Source organism: Scyliorhinus canicula, chromosome 4 (genome assembly GCF_902713615.1).
Source record: "Scyliorhinus canicula chromosome 4, sScyCan1.1, whole genome shotgun sequence".
NCBI lineage: Eukaryota > Metazoa > Chordata > Chondrichthyes > Carcharhiniformes > Scyliorhinidae > Scyliorhinus > Scyliorhinus canicula.
Window position 1 is genome coordinate 71,569,422 of NC_052149.1, and position 27,243 is coordinate 71,596,664.

Sequence of the window (27,243 nt, forward strand, 5' to 3'; positions counted from 1 at the left end):
GGGGGTTATGGGCGGGGGGGGGGGCTGCCAACGGCCCCCGACTGGCACGGCGCGATTCCTTGCTCCCACCAAATCCCCAGCACCGGAGAATTCGGCAGCTGGTGGGGACGGGATTCACGCCGCCCCCCGGCGATTCTTCGACCTGGTGGGTGGTCGGAGAATCCCGCCCCAGGTTTGACTACAGGTAGAATGGGTGCTGCCTACTCTGCAAATTTTATGGGCTTGATGATGTCCAAACCCTCTAACTGCCTCAACTCAGTCTCCACTTTCACATGCAATGAGTAAGGCACAGGTCTGGCCCAGTGTAGCTTCATGAATCTTTACTTTTAACCCTCTGACGTTCCCCAAATTCTCCTGGAATACCTCTTGTCATTTCCTTTTTTTAAAAATATTTTTATTAAGGCATTTATAAATACATACATCAAACACAATCCAAAACCAAGAAAAGGAGAACAGGAAGTCACATAACCAATAAATAACACTGCACCACTCCACCCTGCCTGCTGTTCCCCTCCATCTACCCTTCCACCCCCATTTTTACCCCCTATAACGCACCCCCCCCCCCCCCCACCCCACTGCTGACGTCTTAACTATCTTTGAAGAAGTCAATAAACGGCTTCTATCTCCGGACGAACCCCCCCACAGACCCTCTCAAGGCAAACTTAATCGTTTCCACCTTCAGGATTAAGGATATTGAAGCCTGCGATAACATAAGGGGAAGCTCGCCCTTCTCCCATGCCTCATTATATGGCCTCACCAGCAGGGACCCCAGGTCCCCAGAAAACTTCTTATGAAATTCCACCAGGAACCCATCTGGATCCGGGACCTTCCCTGCCTGCATCGCCCCCAAACCCTCCAGCACCTCCACCAGTCCAATGGGTGCCCCCAACCCCTCTACCAAATCCTCCTCCACTTTGGGGAATTCTAACCCATCCAAAAATCGCCACAATCCCTCTCCCCCTGCCGGGGGCTCTGCTTTATCTAGCCTCCTATAAAATTCCTCAAGCGCCCAATTCACCCCCACCGGGTGCAAGACCACCCTTCCCCTTCCATCCCTCACCTTTCCGATCTCCCTCACTGCTTCCTGAGTTGATGAGCCCTATTCTACTCGCCTTCTCCGCATACCCATTCACTGCCCCCTGGCTCTCCGCACCTGCCCCACTGCCTTCCCCGTAGACGCCAACCCGAACTCCATCTGGAGCTTCTGCCGTTCCTTCAACAAGCCTGCCTCCAGAGCCTCTGACTGCCTACTATCTATCCGCAGGATCTCCTCTACCATCCTAGCCATCCCTGTGCGCTCCATTCTGTCCCTGTCTGCCGTATCGATAACAACTCCCCTTGACCACTGCCTTAAGTGCCTCCCATAGCGTGGCAGCCGATAGCTCACCCTGAATGGCAGACCTAGGGTGAAATTCTCTGACCCCCCTCAGGGTCGGAGAATCGCCCGGGACCGGCGAAAATCCCGCCCCCGCCATGGCCGGAATTCTCCGCCACACAGGAATTAGCGGGGGTGGGAATCGTGCCGATCAGCGTGCCCTCCGCGCCAATCGGCGAGCCCCCTGCGGCGATTCTCCGGCCCGCGATGGGCCGAAGTCCCGCCGCTGAGAGGCCTCTCCCGCCGCCATGGTTTCAACCACCTCTGGTGGCGGCGGGATCGGTGGTACGAACGGGCCGCCGGGGCCCTGGGGGGGCGCGGGGTGATCGGACCCCGGGGGGTGCCCCCACGGTGGCCAGTCCCGCGATCGGGGCCCACCAATAGGTGGGCGGGCCAGTGCCGTGGGGCACTATTTTTCTTCCGCCGCCGCCACGGCCTCCACCATGGCGAAGGCGGAAGAGAACCTCCCTAAAGTGCATGCGGCGGTGGTGACGTCAGCGGCAGCTGACACAGCAGCGCATGCGCAAACCGGCTAAGGCCTTTCGGCCAGTCCCGACGCCGGCTGGTGGGCGTCAAAGGCCGTTGGCGCTGGTTTTGGCGCCAGTCGGCGTGGCGCCAACCACTCCGGCGCGGGCCTAACCCCCAAAGATGCGGAGAATTCCGCACCTTTATGGAGGCCCGACGCCGGAGTGGTTGGCGCCACTCCCCTACACCGGGATCCCCCGCCATGCCAGGTAGTGGAGAATCCCGGCCCTAATCTCCAATGCGGGCGCTGCCCAACCCACCTCTCCTCCACCGGTCTACTTACAAGTCCACTCAGTGCGGCGCATGGTCGGAACCACAATCGCCGTGTACCCTGAGTCGACCAACCCCACCAGCAGAGTCTTATCCACCACAATGTAATCGATCCACGAGTACACCCTGTGCACATGGGAGAAATACGAAAATTCCTTCACCCTCCGCCTCCGAAATCTCCATGGGTTCACCCACCCATGAGCTCCATGAACCCCTTGAGCTCTTTTGTCACCGCCGGCACCCTGTCCAATTGCAGACTTGACTGATCCAACCTCTGCTCGATGACCGTATTAAAGTCCACCCCACCCCCATGATGAACCGGTGCGAGTACAGGTCCGGGATCTCCCCCAACACCCGCTTCATAAATTCAACAACATCCCAATTTGGGGCATAAACATTCACCAAGACCACTGGCATCCATCCCCTCCAATTTCCTGCCCACCTTCACCATCCTCTCCCCGGATCTGCCACTATGTTCCCAACTTCAAACACTCCCCACCTATTAGCACCGCCACTCCTTGAGTCTTCAAATCGAACCCCAAATGAAAAATCTGTCCAACCCACCCCTTCCTCAGGCTAATCTGGTCCCCAATCTTCAAATGCGTTTCCTGTACAAATTCCATATCCTCCTTTAAACTCCTCAGGTGTGTGAATATGCACGGCCGTTTGCACAGCCCATTCAGCCCACTTCCCCTCACATTATATGTGGCCGGCATGGCCAGGGGGCAACCCCCCCCCCCCCCGCCTCACCGGCCAATCAACCATACCCCTTCTTGGGCCAGACCCTGGCTTGTGTTCCGCAGTCCAGCAGGCCCGCCCTCGATTGTCCACCGTCACCACCCTCGTCAGCAGTCCCCCCCTCCCCTGAACAAAACAACAATCCCATCCCCCTCTAAAACTCTAACCACCTGACCGTCCCGTCCCCCCCCCCCCCCCCCCCCCCACTGCACTCCCATAAACGAGCTTACCCAGCTAGCCTGGCAGACCCTGCCCATGGCACCAAACACCTTACCCCCCACTGATTCCCCTCCCCGCTGCTTGCACTCCACCATGGTGCAAACAACAATATCGCTGTAAAGAAGAAAAGAAAGGTAAACTCACCCTCCACCATCCTCCGGCCTCCCACCAAAGAACTCCATGAAAACACTAAACAGCCCCTCACCCATTAGCTGCTCCAGTATCTTGGCCACATAAGAGCCTGTGTCCGCTCCCTCGATGCCCTCTGGCATCCCCACTATTCTCAGATTCTGCCTCCGGAGAGGTTCTGTAAATCCTCCACTTTCTTCTTGAGCCGCTTCTGGGTCTCCCTTAGCATCCCAATCACGACTGCTAACGAAGTAAGCTGCTCCCCGTGCTCCCCCACCGCCTCCTCCACATTCTGGATCGCCTGACTCTGGGTCTCCAGCCTCAGCTCCACACAGTCGATCCCCACTCTCAGTGGGTCTACCACCTTCGCCAGGTCCTCCTGAGCCTCCCTCCTCTGTTGGCTGAACTTTTCGATAAGAAAGTCAACCAACTGCTCCGTCGACCATTGGACTTGTAGGGCTGACCTTTACCCTCCGCCATCTTCCCCTGTGTCGCAGGGAGAGTTTCCGGCTCCTGCAGCTCCTCTCTTCTAAGGATCAAAAAAACCTCATTGAGCGGGAGCTGCCAAATGTGTGACCACTCACACCATTACCCCCACCAGAAGTCCCCTCTTGTCATTTCCTTAAAACTTCATTTAGGCTAACTTAACTTCAACTAACTTAAAAATTTCCAGCCAGCCGGTTTAACTTGAAGCTAATCACGTCCTATCAAACTTGATCCCTGGCCTGAAATTATGATTAAGGGTAGCTGGGAAGACTGCAGCCTGTAACCCACAGGGGTCCTTGTTGTCCCCACGATCCTGATAGCCTCACCTGTGGTATGTGTGACCAGCCACAGTGTTCTTTAATCTCAGGAGTTGAATCTTTTCCTGGAGGTACTGGTAAGTTTGTCTCCAACTACCATGGCGGAGGCTCCGGTATCTACTTCCATCTTGAGTGGATGACCATTGACCAATAGCACTATTGTAATTGGGACTACCTTCATATTATTCAATCTAAAGACATTTGGTCCATTTTCTGACCTACCGTCCATGTTGTTCACTGGAGCTGCATTGCGGACCCTGATTTCACTGGTTAGGCCCTTCTTATTCCTTCACCTGCACCTTACATGCCCGTTTCTACCACAGGCAAAACATACAGCTTCTTTAAATCGGCTCTTCTCCTGGAGTGACTCCCCCGACATCTATAGCACTCTCCCCTACTCCTGGGTCTGCTGACTAAATCTTTTATGTCTGCATTCGCTTGTTTTCTGCAATTTTCTGCTCATTCACCCCTCCACCACGGCACCACTGCTGCTAGCAGTTTCTTTCCAGACCTGGAGTCACCACCTTGTTCTAGAGCGTCTTTTTCTGCACTTTCCATAACTAGAGAAACCTCCAGTGCCTTCTTCAGGGTTACCTCGGACTCTGCCAACAGTTTCTTCTGTATCACAGTGTTATTCAGCCCACACACGAGACAGTTTCTTAATGTGTCATTAAGGGCAGGTGCTCTGCAGTGCTCTGCTATTTGCCTTAATCTGGCTATTGCTTCTCCAGGGTCTCTTGCAGTCAAATTGAATTTATACCTTTGTATATTATCGGAAGAATTTTGGCTGGTAATACTCGTTCACAAGATCTACTAATTCTGTGAAAGTCTTTTTATCAGGGGTGTTTGGAGATGTCAAAATCTTGATTAAATTATAAACTTGGTCTCCACAGGCTGTAAATAGTATGATCTTTCTCTCCTCCTCATCCCCCCCCCTTCCACCTCCCAGATTTCATTAGTCTGGGAAAGGTTCTGCAGGCTTTCAACACATTGGGCACGCTTCTCCAGCCTCATTGGGCTCTCGCCCAAGCATAACGAGGCCGGTGAATAGCATGAGAGGCCAAAAACGAGGTCCACGCCAGGCACCAAACAGTTAATGATGCAACCACAGGTCGGGATCTCACCGTGGTCTGGTAAGAAACCAATTATCAGCACTTAAGCCCCATTTCCATACAATCAACAAGAGCCACCCATATTCCGCGGCCTCCCATCATTCAGCGGCCTTCCCAGCAAGTGGTCACGTTGGTGCCGATTAGTACACCTTTTGAAAAATGTGAACCTGGCAGAATGTCTTTTGTGGGGACCTGCGGAGGTGAGTCGTCATCTTTGCTCACAGGCAAAGAGCCCGGGGGCACTGAGCTTGCCACCCCAGTGCTCGGTGGAGTGTGGGGGACCCTCAGCTGGGAGTGGGGGACCCTCCGGAGGGGTGGGCCGCCATGGGCGGTGGGGGGATGAGGTGCTGGGGAGGCAACCAGGGGCAACCACTCGTGGCACCACCATGCCAACCCCTGGATCGTGTGTACCCTTGTCCCTGCCCATCTGCCTACCGATCACCCAAACCGCCCCCCCCCCCCCGCCCCCCCCCCCCCCCCCCCCCCGCCCCCCCAATGACTGCTGAGGCCTATTAGCAATGCTATTGCTGATAGAGAATTGGCAATCGTGGTTAAATGAGCACTTCACACATGCCAAGTGGATTCCCGTGGGTGGGTGGGCCATGTAGCATGTCGGAGTCATTGCCTAGCATCTCAATCACACCTTGTGCCTGGGGACTGTACTTGAATAGTGCGGGAGGCAACACCACACACGAAGCAGCCAACATCCGAACAGCCATGGGATGGGACACAGCTTCGGGGACTTGTCCACAGCCGGAGAGTGGGTGAGCGCTACAGGGAGGTGGGATGCCTGGAGACATGACCAAAGAGTCTGGAGGTCAGCCCGCATTGCGGAAGGAAGTGACATAGGCACCCCCAACCTCCCCTTCTGACCCCCTACCTACCCCCCACCACCACCACATCTTCCCCCGATGCCCTCAGTGACCCTCAACGTGCCTGGCCCTCCGGGCTGTACCATTACATCTAGGTGTTTACCCAGGATGCACATCTGAGGTGAAGGCTGCCAGATGCCTATCTCGTCCTGTGGCCTTCGATGCCCATGGCCGGCATCCTCTGGGGGCTCGGGCCAGAGGGCCCTGGCTCAATTGCCAGCTACACATGTCTGCTGACCTCGAGACGCAGCCTCATCAAAGGGATGGAACTCGGGGGAGCTAGTCGCCACCATCGCCACTCCATGTTACGAAGAAACAAAGAGAACAAAGAAGATTACAGCACAGAAACAGGCCCTTTGGTTTTCCCAGCCTGCGCTGATCCAGATCCTTTATCTAAACCTGTTGCCTATTTTCCAAGGTTTACTTCTCTCTGTTCCCCACCCGTTCATATATCTGCCTAGATCAGTGGTTCTCAACCGGGGTCCACATGGACCCTGGGGGTCCATGTAACATTACTGGGGGTCCACACAAAAAAAATACCGAATTGGGGGTCCACGGTGATATTTTAGTGGTCCATAGAGCAATTCTACTTCAGAACAATTGTTATTACTGAGAATAAAATTTTTACAGTAATCTACGCCATATTAAAATACTAAAAGTAGAAATATTCATGTAGCTATGATTTTTTATGGCAATCAAGTAGAAGAAAAAAACTTTACATTTGACAGTGTCGTAAATTTAAAGTTACCTAGAACAAACGGAGGTGAAAATCACCCATCTTTTCTCAGGTAGCAGGCAGCGACCTTAGATGTTTGTTTTCGTGATGAATATTCACCTTTCTCTCTCTCTCTCTCTCTCTCTCGCACTGACAAAGGTCAAAGAGAGATTATAATCTATCTAATTTACCTTGAGGGCTGAAGGGGCTCAGAACCAAAAAGGTGCATTTGCTGTGGCCCTAATTGTCCCACTAATCTCCCTTGGGATTCATAAACTTATGGGTGAAGAGAATATGCCTTGCTTTGCCTGGAATGCAGTTTTCATATGTTTAATAAAGTTCATAGTTCGATTCAAACTATTTTTCTTTCAGATTTTTCATCCTAACTCAAGTTATGAATAACATTTCTTTACAGGAGACCCTCATTGAATTACAAAGTGATGAAATATTGCACGCAAAATTCAAAGATGGGAAGCATAATATATGGAAAACAAATGACACTGCTAAAAAGTACCCACTACTCTGGGATAAAGCACAGCTCTACGTTATAGCTTTTCCATAATCTTACCTTGTTGAATCAGGATTTAGTCGTGTTTTTCACTTATTATCAAAAGCTCGTAATAGACTCGACATTGTGAAAAAGGGTGATCTTCGACTATCATTGACCTCGATGGAGCCGAATATAAAAAAACTCGCTGAGCAGCATCAACCACAGGGATCTCATTGAATAAATCTGCATTTTTTTCTTAATTACTCACTATGGGGGTCCACAAAAAAAAATTAAGAGGAAAAGGGGTCCATGGGTTAAAAAAGGTTGAGAACCACTGGTCTAGATGCATCTTAAATGATGTTATCGTGCCCGTCTCTACCACCTCCGCTGGCAAAGCGTTCCAGGCACCCACCACCCTCTGCATAAAAAACTTTCCACGCACATCTCCCTTAAACTTTCCCCCTCTCACCTTGAAATCGTGACCCCTAGTAATTGACACCTCCACTCGTGGAAAAAGCTTGTTGCTATCCACCATGTCCATACCTCTCATAATTTTGTAGACCTTAATCAGGTCCCCCCTCAACCTCTGTCTTTCCAACGAAAACAATCCTAATCTACTCAACATTTCTTCATAGCTAGCACCCTCCATACCAGGCAACATCCTGGTGAACCTCCTCTGCACCCTCTCTACAGCATCCACATCCTTCTGGTAATGTGGTGACCAGAACTGCACGCAGTATTCCAAATGTGGCCTAACCAAAGTCCTATACAACTTTAACATGACCTGCTGACTCTTGTACTCAATACCCCATCCGATGAAGGCAAGCATGCTGTATGCCTTCTTGACCAGTCTATTGACCTGCGTTGCCACCTTCAGGGTACAATGGACCTGAACTCCCAGATCTCTTGGTACATCAACTTTCCCCAGGATCCTTCCATTGACCGTATAGTCCGCTCTTTAATTGGATCTTCCAAAATGCATCACTTCGCATTTGCCTGGATGGAACTCTATCTGCCATTTCTCTGCCCAACTCTCCAATCTATCTATATTTTGCTGTATTCTCTGACAGTCCCCTTCGCTATCTGCAACTCCACTAAACTTAGTATCATCTGCAAACTTGCTAATCAGACCACCGATACCTTCGTCCAGATCATTTATGTAGATCACAAACAACAGTGGTCCGAGCACGGATCCCTGTGGAACACCACTAGTCACCTTTCTCCATTTTGAGACACTCCCTTCCACCACGACTCTCTGTCTCCTGTTGCCCAGCCAGTTCTTTATCCATCTAGCTAGTACACCCTGAACCCCATGCAACTTCACTTTTTCCATCAACCTGCCATGGGAAGCTTTATCAAACGCCTTACTAAAGTCCATGTATATGACATCTACAGCCCTTCCCTCATCAATTAACTTTGTCACTTCCTCAAAGAATTCTATTAGGTTTGTAAGACATGACCTTCCCTGCACAAAACCGTGCTGCCTATCATTGATAAGTCTATTTTCTTCCAAATGTGAACAGATCCTATCCTTCAGTATCTTCTCCAACAGTTTGCCTACCACTGACGTCAAGTTCACAGGTCTATAATTCCCTGGATTATCCCTGCTACCCTGCTTGGGTAGCACGGTAGCATAGTGATTAGCACAATTGCGTCACAGCTCCAGGGTCCCAGGTTTGATTCCCGGCTTGGGACACGGTCTGTGCGGAGTCTGCACGTTCCCCCCGTGTGTTCGTGGGTTTCCTCCGGGTGCTCTGGTTTCCTCCCACAATCCAAAGATGTGCAGGTTAGGTGGATTGGCCATGTTAAATTGCCCTTATTGTTGGGTGGGGTTACTGGGTTATGGGGATAGGGTGGAGGTGTGGGCTTGGGTAGGGTGCTCTTTCAAAACGAGCCGGTGCAGACTCAATGGGCTGAATGGCCTCCTTCTGCACTGTAAATGCTATATGTTAAACAAAGGGACAACATTAGCAATTCTCCAGTCCTCCGGGACCTCACCCGTGCTCAAGTATGCTGCAAAGATATCTGTTAAGGCCCCAACTATTTTGTCCCTCGCTTCCCTCAGTAACCTGGGATAGATCCCATCCGGACCTGGGGACTTGTCCACCTTAATGCCTTTTAGAATACCCAAAACGTCTCCCTTCCTTCTGCCGACTTTACCTAGAGTATTTAAACATCCATCCCGAACCTCAACACTCATCATGTCCCTCTCCTTGATGAATACCGATGCAAAGTACTCATTAAGAATCTCACCCATTTCCTCTGACTCCACGCATAAATTCTCTCTTTTGTCTTTGAGTGGGCCAATCCTTTCTCTAGTTACCCTCTTGCTCCTTATATACGAATAAAAGGCTTTGGGATTTTCCTTAACCCTGTTAGCCAAAGATATTTCATGACCCCTTTTAGCCTTCTTTATTGCGCGTTTGAGATTTGTCCTACTTTCCCGATATTCCTCCAAAGCTTCATCAGTTTTAAGTCGCCTAGATCTTATGCTTCCTTTTTCATCTTAGCTCGTCTCACAATTCCACCCATCATCCATGGTTCCCTAATCTTGCCATTTCTATCCCTCATTTTCACAGGGACATGTCTGTCCTGTACTCTAATCAACCTTTCCTTAAAAGATTCCCACATTTCAAATGTGGATTTACCCTTAAACTGCTGCTCACAATCCACATTCCCTAGCTCCTGCCGAATTTTGTTATTCCTGGCCTTTCCTCAATTTAGCACTCTTCCTTTAGGACCACTCTCGTCTTTGTCCATGGGTATTCTAAAACTTACGGAATTGTGATCGCTATTCCCAAAGTAATCACCGACTGAAACTTCAACCACTGGCCAGGATCATTCCCCAATACCAGGTCCAGTATGGCCCCTTCCCGAGTTGGACTATTTACATACTGCTCTAAAAAATTCTCCTGGATGCTCTTTACAAATTCTGCTCCATCTACGCCTCCAACACTACATGAGTCCCATTCAATGATGGGGAAGTTAACATCTCCCATCACGACCACCCTATTGCTCCCATATTTTTCTATAATCTGTCTATATATTTGTACCTCTATTTCACGCTCACTTTTGGGAGGCCTGTAGTAAAGTCCCAACAATGTTACTGCACCCTTCCTATTTCTTAGCTCCACCCATATTGTCTCAGTGCTCAAATCCTCGATAGTGCCCGCCTTAATCACAGCTGTGATATCATCTCTGACCAGTAATGCAACTCCGCCACCCCTTTTACCTCCCTCTCTATCCCTCCTGAAGCATCTATACCCTGGGATATTTAGTTGCCAATCTTGCCCTTCCCTCAACCAAGTCTCAGTAATACCAATAACATCATATTCCCAGGTACTAATCCAAGCCCTAAATTCATCTGCCTTACCTGCTATACTTCTCGCATTAAAACAAATGCACCTCAGACCACCTGTCCCTTTGTGTTCATCATCTCTTCCCTGTCTACTCTTCCCCTTAGCCACAATGAGTTTATTATCTAGTACCTTACTGGCTTTAGTTGCTGCCTCTTTACTGACCTCTAACCTCCTAATCTGGTTCCCATCCCTCTACCACATTAGTTTAAAACCTCCCCAAGTGTTAGCAAAAGCACCCCCTGGGACATTGGTTCCACTCCTGCCCAGGTGTAGACCATCTGATTTGTAATGGTCCCACCATCCCCAGAACCGGTTCCAATGTCCCATAAATCTGAACCCCTGCCTCCTGCACCATCTCTCAAGCCACGTATTCATTCTGACTATTCTTGAATTTCTACTCTGACTGTCTCGTGGCACTAGGAGCAATCCTGAGATTACTACCTTTGAGTTCCTACTTTTTAACTTATCTCCTAACTCCCTAAACTCATCCCATTTTTTACCTATATCATTGGTGCCTATATGCACCACGACAACTGGCTGTTCACTCTCCCCCTACAGTATGTCCTGCAGCCGATCTGAGACATCCCTGACCCGTGCACCCGGGAGGCAACATACCATTCAGGAGTCTCGTTTTCGACCACAGAGACGGCTGTCTACTCCCTTAGGATTGAATCCCCTATGACTATAGTCCTGCCAGTCTTTTTCCCACCCTTCTGTGCAGCAGAGCCAGCCACGGTGCCATGAACCTGGCTACTACTGCCTTCCCCTGGTGAGTCATCTCCCCCAACAGTATCCAAAACGGTATACCTGTTTTGGAGAGAGATGACCGCAGGGGACACCTGCACTGCCCCCCTGCTCTTTCTCTGCCTTTTGGTCACTCATTCCCTGTCTCCCTCACCAATCCTAATCTGCGGTGTGACCAACTCACTGAACGTGCTATCCACGACCTCCTCAGCATTGCAGATGCTCCAAAGTGAGTCCATCTGCAGCTCCAGAGCCGTCATGCGGTCTAACAGGAGCTGCAGCTGGACACACTTCCCGCACATGAAGGAGTCAGGGGCATCGGCCGCGTACCTGAACTCCCACATTGAGCACAAGGAGAATAACACGGGTCTGGGATCTCCTACCATTTTTACACTTTACCTTAACTGATTACAAATATAATATCAAATAATGAATAAGTGAAAGGAATAAAGATTTTACTTACCAATCACAATACTTACCAACGCACAACGAGTTAAATTTCTCTCAGCTACTGCTAATTGGAGTACTTTAGTTCCCAGCCAATCAGGTCACTGCTTTGTTGTGATGTCACTCTTCAAATTTATCCCCAAAGACCCTGTGGCCGCTGTTTAATCCGCGAAGCAGCTAGTTTTAATACTCATCGCTCGACTCTGTAGCTCCGCCCACTCCAACAGCAGAATTCCCACCAAAAAGACTCAAATCCACGAAGCAACTAGTTTAAATACTCACCGCTCGACTCTGTAGCTCCGCCCACAGGGCCCTGGGATCCAGCTGGGGCCCACAGGGCCCCACAGGGCCCTGGGGTTCATCTGGGACAGGGGCAGCTGGACCAAGCCCCACCTGCCCCTGCATCATCGGCTCTGCCAGCCCTGGCAATTCCCCATAGTCCGCACCACCATGTCGACGCCCTCGGCAATGCTCCTCAGTGACTGAGACATGCTCTGCAATGCCTCAGCAATACTCACCTGCGACTGGGACAAGCTCCACAGCACTTCAGCCATGCCCACCTGAGAGGAGGAGATGTCCCGCACGACCTCATCAAGGTCGGCCTGGTACTGGGTGACATCCCCCAACAAGCCAGACATTCTGCCGAGAACCTCAGCCACGGCTGTCACCGACTGCGCAATGTCTTGGACATCTTCACTAATGCCACCCTAGCAGTGTTAGCCGTGATTCCATTCATTGACAGCGCCATCTCCTGTGCCCGTAGCCTCTGGGACTCCTCCAATTTGCTGTGGATCTGCTGACATCTCCCTCTGAATGTCCCGGCCACTCCCTAGTGACTCCACCAGCTCTGGGCAACCCAATTCCACAGGCTCAGCATCAAGCTAGGACCGGCTGGGTTCTGGGATACAGCAGCCCTCCGACCACTATCTTGCCTGGTGGTCCTGACTCCACATGATGTACATCATCAGCAATGCAGTGCTCAACGGATTGTGCCCTGAAGCCTGTCCACTAACATTTCCCACCGAGGTATGTGTATCTGTGCTGGTGTGGGGGGGGTGGGGGGAGGGGGGGGTGGGAATGACTGCCGTGCCGCAATCACGGTTGCATCCTCGGAGCTCTACTCTGAGGTGTTCCACTCGGAGTCAGGAGAGAGTGCCACCCGGGATAGGCCGGTGCCATTGGCTGCTGGAACTGCTGAAGAATGGACATGTGGTCAGTGGGAGGGATGGGCCAGTCAGTAAGGCAGTATCAAGTCACTTTTGTCAAGTCCACCGGGTGAAGCCCAATGGTTCCACACCTCTGCAGCGTCCACCAGACTCCTCTTGGGTCCTCAGCCATACCAGTCACCTCCAGGGCCCGTTCCTCAAAGTAGGTGAGGATCCGGTTTTTTTAGAAAATAATTTATGGACACATTTATAATTTTAACAATTTTAAACATCAGGTTTCAACAGGAACAAAACAATATAATCAACACCACCCCGCAACCCCCAGTAACAAACCTCAGCCAACATGGCTTACATTAACAGTACCACTTTCCCCTGCCCCCCCTTCCACTGGTTCTCCTGCCCTTACTCTCCTCCCCATGCCCCCCTGCTGACACCCTAATTTTTCTCGAAGAAGTCGATGAACAGCTGCCACCTCCGGGCAAACCCCTGCAGCGATCCCCTCAAGGCAAATTTAATTTTCTCTAGCCTGAGAAACCCCGCCAAGTCACTAACCCATATCCCCACTTTGGGGGTCCCGAGTCTCTCCAAGCTAGCAAGATCCGGGCCACCGGGAAGGCAAAGACCAGGACATCGGCCTCTCTCACCCCCTGGGCTCCCGGGTCTTCCGACACACCAAACATTGCCACCTCTGGACTTGGCAACACCCTCACCTTTAAAACTTCTTATGTGGAGATGCCGGCGTTGGACTGGGCGTTGGACTGCACAGTAAGTTTAAAACTTCTGACATGGCGTCAGAAAACCCCTACCAGAAACCCCTCAGCCTCAGACATGCCCAAAACATTTGGACATGTTTCGCAGGACCTCCCGCACAGTGCCTACACCTATCCTCCACTTCCCCAAAGAACTTGCCTATCCGGGCTACAGTCATGTGTGCCCTGTGGACCACCTTAAATTGCATAAGGCTGAGCCTGGCACGCGACGAGGATGCGTTGACTCATCTCAGGATCTCCTCCCATAATCCGGCTTCCAACTCCCCACCCAGCTGTTCTTCCCAATTTCTCTTCACCTTCCTATTGGGGCTCCCTCCCACTTGATCAGTTCCTCGTAGATCTCTGAAACCTTCCCCTCTCCTACACCGCTTCTTGACACCACCTTATCCTGTAGCCCCCGGTGCGGCAGGTGCGGGAAGATCGAAACCTGCCTCCACACAAAATCTGTCACCTGCAGATAACGGAACCCATTCCTACCTGGCAACTCAAACTCCTCCTCCAGTTCCTCAAAGTTCAGGAAGCCCTCATAAAATAAAAAGATCGGCAGCACGGTGGCGCAGTGGGTTAGCCCTGCTGCCTCACGGCGCCGAGGTCCCAGGTTCGATCCCGGCCCTGGGTCACTGTCTGTGTGGAGTTTGCACATTCTCCCCGTGTTTGCGTGGGTTTCACCCCCACAACCCAAATATGTGCAGGCTAGGTGGATTGGCCACGCTAAATTGCCCCTTAATTGGAAAAATGAATTGGGTACTCTAAATTTATTTATTTTTAAAAGAAATAAATAAATAAAAAGATCTCCAAATCTCTCGATACCCGCCCGCTGCCACCTCCAATATCCCCCATCCAGCACCCCCCCCTCTTCCCCCCCTGGAGAGAACCAGTGGTTGCCACATAGCGGTGCCCACACCAACATCCCTTCCAGCCCTAAACGCTGCCTCCACTGTCCCCACGCACTCAGGGCTGCCACTATTACCAGGCTTGTGGACTACCTGGCCGGCGTGAACGGTGGAGGTGCCGTTAACGGTGACCCCAAACTTGTGTCTTTACATGAGGCCGCCTCCATCCGCTCTCAAACCGCTCCCCGCCCCCCCTCCCACTACCCCCTTCCTGGCCATCTCAATATGCGCCTCCCAATAATAATTTTAAAATTCGGAAAAGCCAGCCACTCTCCGCCCCCCCCCCCCCCCCCCCCCGCCGCAATCCAGCAGCATTTCTTCACCCGCGGGGTTTTACTCGCCAAGCAAATTCCGAGATCACCGCGTTTACTTTTTTAAAGAACGCCTTGGGGATAAAAATTGGAAGGCTCTGAAAGACAAACAAAATCCTCGGGAGGATCGTCATTTTTACTGTCTGAACCCGCCCTGCCAGTGACAATGGGAGCGCACCCCACCTCCGAAAGTCCCCCTGTTCTACCAGCCGACCCAAATTCAGCTTGTGCAGCTGCTCCCACTCTGGCGCCACCTGGATACCCAAATACCGAAAGCTCCCTCCCACCACCTTGAGAACGGCATCTCACCCAATCTCTTCTCCTGTCCCCTCGCCTGAATCGCATATCTTACCCATATTCAATTTAAACCCCGAAAACCCACCAACTTCCTCTCATATTCCGATAATCCCTCCAATCCCCCGCAGTGGGTCTGAAGTATATAAAAGCGAGACCCTATGCTCCAACCTCCCCAGCACTATCCCCTCAAAGACCCCTAACATTCTCGGTGCCATTGCCAACGGCTCTATAGCCAGGACCAACAGCAGTATGGAAAGTGGGTACCTCGTATCCCGGTAAAACCTAAAATAATCTGATCTGACCCAATTCATCAGCACACTCGCCACTGGTGCCTGATATAACAATCGGGCCCAGTCCACAAATCCCTGCCCAAACCGTCCCAGGACCTCCCATAGGTATTACCACTCCACTCGATCAAAGGCCTTCTCTGCGTCCATGGCCTGGTATTGGCATCTCCTGTTATCAGGCATCTCTTGATATTGGCCGCCAGATGCCTCCCCTTCACAAACACTGTCTGGTCCTCCCCTGTTACCCCTGGCACACAATCCTAAATCCTCAAGGCCAAGATCTTAGCCAATAGTTTGGCATCTACATTTAGCAGAGTGATGCGACCATCAATTCACACAAGACAGAGAGTTGAAGTGAACAGTGGCTTTAATCAACTAGAACAGTGCCTGCCTGCGACTGCTCTGCAATGAGAGCCGCCTACAGGGCAGCTGCTCTTTATACCTCTCCTCAAGGGGGCGGAGCCATGGGCGGAGCTCACAAGGACACCAACATGATACAATCAGTGCAATACAGTACAATGGTCCATAGGTGGAGCCCACATGGGCAACAGCATGGTACAATTTAGTCCAGTGGTGAATGGTTACTATAATACGTTCACCACACAGAGAGATCAGTCTATATGACCCACATTGTTCCGGATATTTATCTCGCTTTACAATGAGGGAGACCAACGCCTGCGTCATGTCGGGGGGAGTACTCCCAGCTCCTTTGCCACATTGAAAGCCCTTACCAACAGCGGTCCCAATACCCCTGATAACTTCCTGTAAAATTCCATCGGGTATCCATCTGGACCCGGGACCTTGCCCCATTGCATCGCCCACAGCCCCTCAATGACTTCTACCAGCCCAATTTGGGCTACCAGGCCCTTTACCAACTCCTCATCCACCTTTGGGAACTCCAACCTTTCCAGAAACTGCCTAATCCCCTCCTTTCCAGCTGGAGGTTCTGTCTCGTATAACTTACTATAGAAGTCCCTAAACACCCTGTTCACCCCTGCAGGGTCCAAGACCATATTCCCACCTGTGTCCTTCACTTTCTCAATCTCCCTCACCGCCTCCTGCGTCCTCAACTGGTGTGCTAGCATCCTGCTCGCCTTCTCCCCATTCTCACATACCGCCCCTCTCACCCTTCTCAACTGCCCCATTGCCTTACCCGTAGATAATAGCCCAAACTCCATTTGCAGCCTCTGCAGTTCCTTTAGCAGCCTCGCCTCTGGGGCCTCTGCAAATCTGCTGTCCACCTGCAGGATTTCCTCCACTAGCCTTTCTATCTCTGCCTGCTCCACATTCCCCCTTTGTGCCCGAATCGATATAAACTCCCCCCATGACCGCTGCCTTCAGTGCCTCCCATACTGTGCCTGCCGAAACCTCCTCTGTGCCATTAATCTCCACATAACCACAGACGGCCTTCCTTATCCGCTCACACACCTCTTCCTCCGCCAACAGTCCCACATCCTGCCTCTATTGCAGGCGCTGGGCCCCCCTTTTGCTCACTCGTAGGTCCACCCATTGCGTTGCATGGTCCGACACCACTATTGCCGAATACTCAATATCAACCACCTCTGCCAACAACGTCTTGTCAAACACAAATAGTCTATTTGGGAGTACACCTTATGCACATGGGAGTAGAATGAAAATTATTTCTCCCCGGTCTCCCAAATCTCCACGGATCCACCCCCCCCCCCAACCGCCATGCGCTCCATGAGCCCCCAGAGCTCTTTTGCAGTTGCCGACAACCTCCCCAACCTCGAGCTCGACTGGTCCAGTCTCCTCCCCATCACGGCAGTCCGTGTCGTTGAGGCTTTTAATTAAAGTATAGGTGGGACCGCTGCCGCTGACAGCGGTTAGCAGTGTGTACCTTGCACCACCTGCAATGTCTGTCCGAAAAAACAGTTGCACCCACTCGACATTTTGGACCCAATCATTGGTGTCAGCATCAAATGGTTCCAGTTTACCAATGAGCGCCATTGCTCTGCTCCGGACGGAGGCCTCTCCAATCTTAGATGAAGTTGGTTGGTGATGAAAAATCTGGTGACTGCAGCAGTTCCACATCATCCTTGTGAGTCAAAGCTATGGACTTCATAAGACACCAGGTAGGCTGGATAACAACCAGGTTAATTTACTCTATTCACAATACTACAAGTACACCACTCCTCACCCTCCATGGTCACCCATTCCTGATCTGCGCCCAGGTCGGGATTTATATCCTGTGAGGTTCCTCCCAATTAGGGGGAGGCTCCAACACCCCCAATCACTTGGATAGTTTGTACTACAAGGTGTAGGAGGGGAATCGTATACAATGTAGGGTTTGGCCCAAGAGGGGGTTGTAACAGTAACATTGATTGAGAGTTAAATTAAAACTCTTCTTTGAAACAGGGCTATGAGAGTTCTGCATCCACCTGGGAGGGCAGATGGGGCTTCGGTTTAATATCTAATCTCCAACATTGCATTTCCTCAGTATTGAACTGACATGTTTGAGAAGGTGAGTACAGTTCTGCAGGCTTCATTTTTAGTTTATTTTCTGCTGCATGAATTCTCCTTGTCTTAGCTCCAGGATTTTCATAGTCATAGAATTTTTCAGAACAGAAAGAAGTCCTTGGACCCATTGTGTTTCTGCCGACTATCAAGTACCTTCTAATCCCATTTTCTAGCTTTGTGTGCTATGGCATTTAAAGTGCTCATCTAAATACTTCTTAAATGTTGTGGGGGTTTCTGCCTCTAACTCAGTTTCAGGCAGGGAGTTCCAGAATCATAAAATGATCACATAAAGAAAAAAGACAATCCCCTCTCAACCTTCTCTAAAAAGAATATCCGGTTCTTTAATCTATCCCTCATAACTGAAGTCCCCCATCCCTGGAACCATTCTTGTAAATCTTTTCTGTACCTTCTCTAAAGCCTTTGCATTCTTTTGTAAAGTGTGGTGTTCAGTACTAGACACAATACTCCTGTTGAGGCTGCACCAGTGTTTTATAAAGACTCACCATAACCCCTTATTTCTGGACTCCTTGCTCTATGAGACACAGGATTCTGTATGGCTTATTAATCACTTTTTTACCTGACTTCAATAATTTGTGTACAGATATTCCCAGATCCCTTATCTCCTCACCACCTTTAGAAGCATACCCTTTAATTAATACTACCTCTCCTCTTCTTCCTCTCACTGTATCACTTATTTCGGCAATAAAATTGATCTGCCACCCATCCCACCAGCCTGCCTTTGCTCTCTTGAAGTCTATTCATCCTTCTCACAGTTCACAATACTTTCAAGTCTTGTGTAATCCGCCAACTTTGAAAATGTGTCTTGTGCACTCAGGTCAGAAGCAGTGGTTTTAGTACTGACCACTGGGGAACCATTCTATATATCTTACTCGAGTCCGAAATTTTTTTATTTTATTTTCTGTCATACAGCATTGTTGCTGCTGTCCCTCTATTAACGAGCTTTAATTTAGCTGACACTTTGTGGCACTTTATTAAATACCATTTGGAAATGATATTTGAAATAATAATAATAATCGTTTATTGTCACAAGTGGACTTTGATGTGTTGGGTATGCTGGGTCTGCGAGGACTGTGTTTACCATAGCAGTGAGAGAGATAGGCTTCCAACACTTGGAGAAATGCAACTCTATTTTATTAAACCATCAACTGTTAAACATACTTGAATTGTGGGTTGACACTGTGCTGAGTTGACTGGAGACCTGAGGCTAACCTGACCAGACTATCTTGCTACCACATGGTGGATGTTCGTGTTGTTGCTCACGGGCTCTGGCTGTCTCAGAGGCTGCATCCCAAGAGAGCGGGAAAACTAATGCCCTCTGGCTTAAGAGTGGCCATGTCCTGTCTGGTGATTGGCTGCTGTGTTCTGTGTGTTAATTGGTCATCCTGTGTGTCAATCAATGTCTGTGCACCATCGTATACTTGTGTGTATGTTATGACAGACTTCAATGAAGTTACTGTGAAAAGCCTCTGGTTGCCACATTCCGGCGCCTGTTCAGGGAGGCTGATACAGGAATTGAACCCGCGCTTCTGGCCTTGTTCTACATTACAAGCCAGCTGTTTAGCCCACTGTGCTAAACCAGCCCCTAGTGTTACAACTGAGTTGTATTACAACTGAGATATTTATTTCGCCTCCTCTTCTACTAGTTTTGAATCTTGCTGACTCCTCGCTGAGATGTGCTAATATCGCCAAACGGACACAATTGTAATGTTGCCTTTGGCTGCACTGATCAGATAGCAAACCCTGTCCCAGAAATGTCTCTTCAACAGGGATTGGTGACGCACGGCACGTCGCTCAGGTGGATGACGTCAGGACGTTGAGGGGCACGCAGTGATGGGCAGCCATGGCGAAGACATGTTGGGGGTCCGTCAACGTCACCATGTTGTGGTTAAACCCAGCCAGGAAAGGAGCGAAGCGGCCGGAGATGCTTCTGCTCGAGCTGGTGTCAGAGCCGGCGGCGAGGAGATGCCGGCCGAGACGCTGACTGTTTTCCTCAAGCTGTGCGCGGCGGTTTTTTACGGAGTCAGCTCCTTTATTATAGTGGTTGTGAATAAGAGCATCCTGACCAACTACAGGTGAAAGGAACGGCGCGAATGGTCCAAACGGTTTGGAGAAGCCCCCCCACCCCGTCTCGAGGGGCCGATCACCCCACCACCCCGAACACCCCATGTCTCCCCCCAACCACCCCGGTCACCCGGTGTCTCTTTCCCCCCTCCCTGGGTTACCCGCTGTCTCTTCCCCCCCCCCCCCCCCACGTCGCCGGTGTCTTCCCCCCCCCAACCCGATGTCTTACCCCCCCCAACCCGATGTCTTACCCCCCCCCCCCCCAACCCGGTGTCTTCCCCCCCCAACCCGGTGTCTTTCCCCCCCCCCCCAACCCGGTGTCTTCCCCCCCCCCCCAACCCGGTGTCTTCCCCCCCCCCCCCAACCCGGTGTCTTCCCCCCCCCCCCCAACCCGGTGTCTTCCCCCCCCCCCAACCCGGTGTCTTCCCCCCCCCCCCCAACCCGGTGTCTTCCCCCCCCCCCAACCCGGTGTCTTCCCCCCCCCCCAACCTGGTGTCTCCCCCCCCCCAACCCGGTGTCTTCCCCCCCCCCAACCCGGTGTCTTTCCCCCCCCAACCCGGTGTCTTTTCCCCCCCAACCCGGTGTCTTCCCCCCCCCCCCCAACCCGGTGTCTTCCCCCCCCCCCAACCCGTGCCTTCCCCCCCCCCCCAACCCGGTGTCTTCCCCCCCCCCAACCCGGTGTCTTCCCCCCCCCCCAACCCGGTGTCTTCCCCCCCCAACCCAGTGTCTTCCCCCCCCCCCAACCCGGTGTCTTCCCCCCCCCCAACCCGGTGTCTTCCCCCCCCCCCCAACCCGGTGTCTTCCCCCCCCCAACCCGGTGTCTTCCCCCCCCCCCCAACCCGTGTCTTCCCCCCCCCCCCCAACCCGTGTCTTCCCCCCCCCCCCCCAACCCGGTGTCTCTCTCCCCCCCCCCAACCCGGTGTCTTCCCCCCCAACCCGATGTCTTACCCCCCCCCCAACCCGGTGTCTTCCCCCCCCCCCAACCCGGTGTCTTCCCCCCCCCCCCCCAACCCGGTGTCTTCCCCCCCCCCCCCCAACCCGGTGTCTTCCCCCCCCTCCCCACCCCGGTGTCTTCCCCCCCCCCCAACCCGGTGTCTTCCCCCCCCCCCCCAACCCGGTGTCTTCCCCCCCCCCCAACCCGGTGTCTTCCCCCCCCCCACCCGGTGTCTTCCCCCCCCCCCCCCAACCCGGTGTCTTCCCCCCCCAACCCGGTGTCTTCCCCCCCCCCCCCAACCCGGTGTCTTCCCCCCCCCCCCACCCGGTGTCTTCCCCCCCCCCCCCCCAAACCCGGTGTCCCTTCCCCCCCCCCCCCCCAACCTGTGGTCGTTCCCCCCCCCCCCCCAACCCGGTGTGCTTCCCCCCCCCCCCAACCCGGTGTCTTCCCCCCCCCCAACCCGTGTCTTCCCCCCCCCCCAACCCGGTGTCTTCCCCCCCCCCCCAAACCCGGTGTCTTCCCCCCCCCCCCAACCCGGTGTCTTTCCCCCCCCCCCCCAACCCGGTGTCTTTCCCCCCCCCCCCCCAACCCGGTGTCTTTCCCCCCCCCCCAACCCGGTGTCTTCCCCCCCCCCCAACCCGGTGTCTTCCCCCCCCCCCCCCCAACCCGATGTCTTCCCCCCCCCAACCCGATGTCTTCCCCCCCCCCCCCAACCCGGTGTCTTCCCCCCCCCCCAACCCGGTGTCTTCCCCCCCCCCCAACCCGGTGTCTTTTCCCCCCCCCCCCCCAACCCGGTGTCTCCCCCCCCCCCCCCCCCCCCCCCCAACCCGGTGTCTTTCCCCCCCCAACCCGGTGTCTTTCCCCCCCCCCCAAACCCGGTGTCTTTCCCCGCCCCCCCCCCAACCCGGTGTCTTTCTCCCCCCCCCCCAACCCGGTGTCCTTTCCCCCCCCCCCCCAACCCGGTGTCTTTCCCCCCCCCCCCCCCCCCCCAACCCGGTGTCTTTCCCCCCCCCCCCCCCCCAACCCGGTGTCTTTCCCCCCCCCCCCAACCCGGTGTCTTTCCCCCCCCCCCCAACCCGGTGTCTTCCCCCCCCCCCCCCCCCCCCCCAACCCGTGTCTTCCCCCCCCCCCCAACCCGGTGTCTTCCCCCCCCCAACCCGATGTCTTCCCCCCCCCAACCCGATGTCTTCCCCCCCCCCACCCGATGTCTTCCCCCCCCCAACCCGATGTCTTCCCCCCTACCCGATGTCTTCCCCCCCCCAACCCGATGTCTTCCCCCCCCCAACCCGATGTCTTCCCCCCCCCAACCCGATGTCTTCCCCCCCCCCAACCCGATGTCTTCCCCCCCCAACCCGATGTCTTCCCCCCCCCCAACCCGATGTCTTCCCCCCCCAACCCGATGTCTTCTCCCCCCCCCAACCCGATGTCTTCTCCCCCCCCCCCACCCGATGTCTTCCTCCCCCCCCCACCCGATGTCTTCCCCCCCCCCCCCCACCCGATGTCTTCCCCCCCCCCCCACCCGATGTCTTCCCCCCCCCCCCACCCGATGTCTCCCCCCCCCCCACCCGATGTCTTCCCCCCCCACCCGAAGTCTTCCCCCCCCAACCCGGTGTCTTCTCCCCCCCCCCCCCACCCCCCACCCGGTGTCTTCTCCCCCCCCCCCCACCCGGTGTCTTCTCCCCCCCCCCCCCCCCCCCGGTGTCTTCTCCCCCTCCCCCCCCCCCCCAACCCGGTGTCTTCTCTCCCCCCCCCCCCGGTGTCTTCTCTCCCCCCCCCCACCCGGTGTCTTCTCCCCCTCCCCCCCCCCCCAACCCGGTGTCTTCTCCCCCTCTCTCCCCCCCCCCCCCCAACCCGGTGTCTTCTCCCCCCCCCCCCCCCCCCCCGGTGTCTTCTTCCCCCCCCCCCCCCCCCCCGCAAAAACCCGGTGTCTTCTCTTTCCCCCCCCCCCCCCCAAAAAAAAGCCCGGTGTCTTCTCCCCTCCCCCCCATCACCTGTGTCTCTTTCCCCCCCCCCGGCAAGCACATTATTTTAATGCTACTGTTAATTGTGTATTGATGCTAATGGCCTGTCCGAAATTAACGGCTTAATTTTCGTGTAAGTGACATAAGTTAGTGAATTTATGCAAAGCACGGTTGTTCAGTTTAATTTTGGTTTAACCGCTTTTTTGATTGGCATACCGCTAAACTGTTCTGCATTGGAGTACTGTCGAATTTTGTTTTCGGGAGAGAAACCGGCGGTGATTGGGTCGATGTTCACGTTCTCTACTTAATCTGTGGTTTGCAATTTTGGGAAAGAGGCAAGAAGTGCACAATTTCTCTTTTCCTGTCCTGACTTGTATACACCGTTTGTTTGTGACCACTCCTTAATATCTTTATAATTATATCTGCAGATTTCCTTCAATATTATTTGTGGGGATTGGTCAGGTACAGTTTCTTTCATATTTCAATTCTGCATGTGGAAGTAAATTTTCATTTTAAGTAAATGCATAAAAAGCAACATGTGAGCCCCTTAAAACCATTTCTTTCACATGTAGATGTTGGCAACAGTGACCTTTCTGTGGGTGGGTAAGGCATGCAGGGTGGTGAAGTTTCCCGGGCTGGACTACAGCATACCTCGAAAGGCAAGTTCAATATTTTTATTTATTAAAGAACAGTCATTTTGCATTAAAGTAATTTAATTCATAAAAGCTATTATTTTGCACTTCTGTAACAGAAAGAGACCACACTGACACGCATTTTTGACAATTTGCATTGTTTTTGTAAACATGGTAATATTGTTATGAAGACCATTTTAATCCTTCGTCTTTAGTGCCGGCAGGGATAGTTGAGATATTGGTTATAATATTCCAAAATCCCCTGAATTCTAGAAAGGTTCCAGTGGATTGGAAAAAGGCTCTTGTAACACCCCTATTCAAAAAGAGAAATAGGCAGAAAGTAGGAAACTATAGACCAGGTAGTTTAATGTCTGTTGTTGGGAAGCTGTTGGAATCCATTACCTGGTCAGCCTGTATTAGGCAACAGAACCAAAAGTGACATAAGGAAAGACCTTTGTACAAAGCGAGTGGCTATGGTCTGGAATATACTTTCTGAAAGGGTGGCGGAGGCAAATTCAATTGTAGCTTTCAAAAGGGAATTGGGTAAAACGTTGAAGGGAAGTTATTTGCAGGCCTATGTGGAAAGGACGGGGCATGGGACTGGCTAAATTACTCCTGCAGTGAGCATTCATGGGTTTGATGGGTCGAATGGCCTCCTTTCATGTCGCAGCTATTGTGATCCTATTTGCACGGCCTTTATCTTTCAGTGATGCATAGTCATTTCAGCTTGATGCCACCATGATGTATTGCTTCAGTAAATTTCCGCATTCTTCCCATTAGAGCAATTTTAGAGTCATTTGTGCTGTAAATTCTTTCAGCCCAGTAGGTCTACTTCATACTAACAACGTATTTCTTTCACCCTTGCTCATTCATTTACCTAGATGACCCTCCAATTGTATCAACCATTCCATGTGATAGCAAGTTCCAAATTCTCACCACTCCTGAATAAAGAAGTTTCTGAATTCCTTACCGGATTTATTTGTGACTACCTTTATTTATGAGCAGAAATACTAAGTAAATTGGGCAACAGATGTGGAGACAGATACTATTAATATTTCGGGCCAATTACTTTTTTCAGAACTCTATAACTAAAAATGTTGGATTTGTTTGAGAGTAATTGAGCTTACAATGGCATTCTGAATCATATTTGTAGCTGAATAGCTGTTTCTAAAAGCTGCAACCAATTCCCTGAAAAAAACATTTAATGGCATAATTTTTTAAGATCATTATTTTTTTTGTTATTGTTTAAAGTTTATTTGATGCTTCAACTTTCCCCATAATCCAATGGCAATTTTTTTTGTGTTGTAAGCAAAAGTGCATTATCCATTAATACAAAAGCAAAACCCTAACTCTTTAAAACCTCTATCGGGTCACTTCTCAGTTGGCGAACTGCAGTGGTATTTATGCTTCAGTAGAACTACAGTAGATATGATACAATGGGCTAGATCCTGAACTATAAGAAATTCTGAGAGCAACCAACAATATATTAAGTTTTCGATTTCTCCTAAGTATTAGTCAGACAGTAGACTGAAATATGACTATTATATGACATTTTTTTACGACCACGTATGTTATTGCTGAGCAAGCCAGACCCCAGAGTGAGGTCTGTCTCACTGATCGGAAATCTTGTTTTTTATAGTGAAAATGAGGAGGAAAAGTTACTGACCCCCAAACTGATACCTATTATAAATTATAATAACTATTATAATTTTAAAAATTAAAAGATTTATTAAAAAGAAAAAAATCTAAGCATAAAGATTGAAATTATGCGATTAAAACAGTCTTGTAGAACAACCCCCCCCCCCCCCCAAACCTGCTTGTCAAAAGTACACAAGCAAACTACCTTCTTGGTAGTTTTTTAATTAGACTTATTACCCAAGGCAAAGAACTATTGTCACTTTTTATTGAGTATATGGCACGTTCCTCAAATACTTCCACTCTGGTTGCAGAATTCCAATATTGCCGTTTCAGAAATATACCACATTGTGAAAACAAAGACTGTTCTGGCTTGACATGGGATGGCTGCCTTGAATTCTAAACTTTCACAGCTTCTCAGCACAAAGGCTTTGGCCTTCAGATTTTGTTCACCCACCGCCACACAGATCCATAAAACATCTTTCTTAAATATATTTTTCTCCTTTCAGCTCTTTGAGAAAGCACCTCTTTTAACTTATCAATATAAAATTTTAAAATATTTTTCTATTTAGTCTCTACTTACAGATCAGTAAAATCTATTGTACCCTCCTCTGCTCATGAAACCGCCGCATCATGTATAGGTTCCTCATGAACTCTGACCTTCTCTTTGAAATTCAACAGCTGGAAAGCCACGTTTCCCACCACAATGCAAATTTTAGATCCAACCTATTTACTTGTACCTCAAACTCACCATAACCTCTCATTGTAAATGCATCAACCTAACACCTACAATTTTTAATCTCAACCCTATTAGACAACCGGTACCTACATAGAATGCCAACATAATTCCCCCAAAAATGTAAAAATCTCTCATCATGCACTTCGTAGGGTGTGTGCTGACTACAAGCACACAAGCTCAGGCATGCATATTGCAAGATATACTTTCTGTTTCTCTAGGTCAAACACTCTGTAGTTGACATCTGATGTCTGCACCTTCCTTGCTCCTTCACAGGGTATCTTTATTGAGATTCTTGAAGAATACAATCTTTAGAAGCCACTGGAATGACGAAAAGTTCCCCTTTTATGCTGCAATGTTTGTGGTTTAAGAACACTTAAAAAAAAAAGTTATACTTTCTAAAGTTTATTTGTAAATGGTGGCCGTCAGCAAAACCTTTCCAGTAATTATAAGCAATTATCTTGCTGAAATGTGGTAATGCAAGTAAAATGTCACAGAACTGATCTAAAGCACTGTGCACTAGTTGTAGCCAAAGGATACAAGTCCATGTTTCAGTGAGTTACAATGCCAACCCTAAATTGTTCTAATTTTTAATGTTGGATGTAATCTAAAATTTACTGTCATTTTATGCCTTCATAATTCAGATGACTTCACACTACAGAAGTTATTATTTGGGTGTATCCCACAGTAATAGAATTTAGAGTACTTTTCTAGGCAAAAGTGGACTTCATTCTTTGCCTATCTTTCCCAAAATGTCCCCGTTTACAGGGTTGAGAATGTTAGTCAAAATCACGATTATCATCCTATTACTGCGATCATTGTGTATGTTGCAGTATTTGGGTCGGCCTTAAGCTTTTCCTCAGGTACACTAGTGCTGGTCACTCTTGTAAGCAGTCCAAGTGACTTGTACAATTTAGAATCATGATAGCATGGAAGCAAGCCATTTTGTTTATCTGGTCTATGCTGGCTCTCTGCATGGGTGATTCACTTAATGCTTTTCCTCATAGTCCTGAAAATTTTTCCTGAAAATTCTGAAAGCAGGATAGCATTCACAAGTTTGTGCGTTCTAGGTCCTTGCCACTCGCTGTGTAGGGAAAAACCTTTTCTTCATGTTGCCATTGCCTCTTTTGCCAAATTGATGTCCTTGCATTCTGAATCCTTCCATCAATAAGGAAAGTTTCTCCCCTCATGAATATGAGTACCGACCTCTCTCAGATCTCTCAACCTTTTCCAAGGAAAACAGCCTCAACTTAGCCTCAACCT

The 27,243-nt window shown here is 51.0% G+C and overlaps 1 protein-coding gene across 1 annotated transcript in view; it reads left to right on the top strand.

Annotated features, from left to right (window-relative positions):
- Positions 1 to 19,837: 19,837 nt before the first annotated feature.
- slc35d1a (solute carrier family 35 member D1a) overlaps positions 19,838 to 27,243 on the top strand; it is a 101,074-nt gene continuing 93,668 nt past the window's right edge. Inside the window, exons 1-3 of the mRNA XM_038794440.1 lie at positions 19,838 to 20,093; positions 23,406 to 23,439; positions 23,550 to 23,636. Of these exons, the coding sequence (XP_038650368.1) occupies positions 19,852 to 20,093; positions 23,406 to 23,439; positions 23,550 to 23,636 (363 nt within the window). The 5' untranslated portion in view covers positions 19,838 to 19,851. The remainder of the gene's footprint in view (positions 20,094 to 23,405; positions 23,440 to 23,549; positions 23,637 to 27,243) is intronic.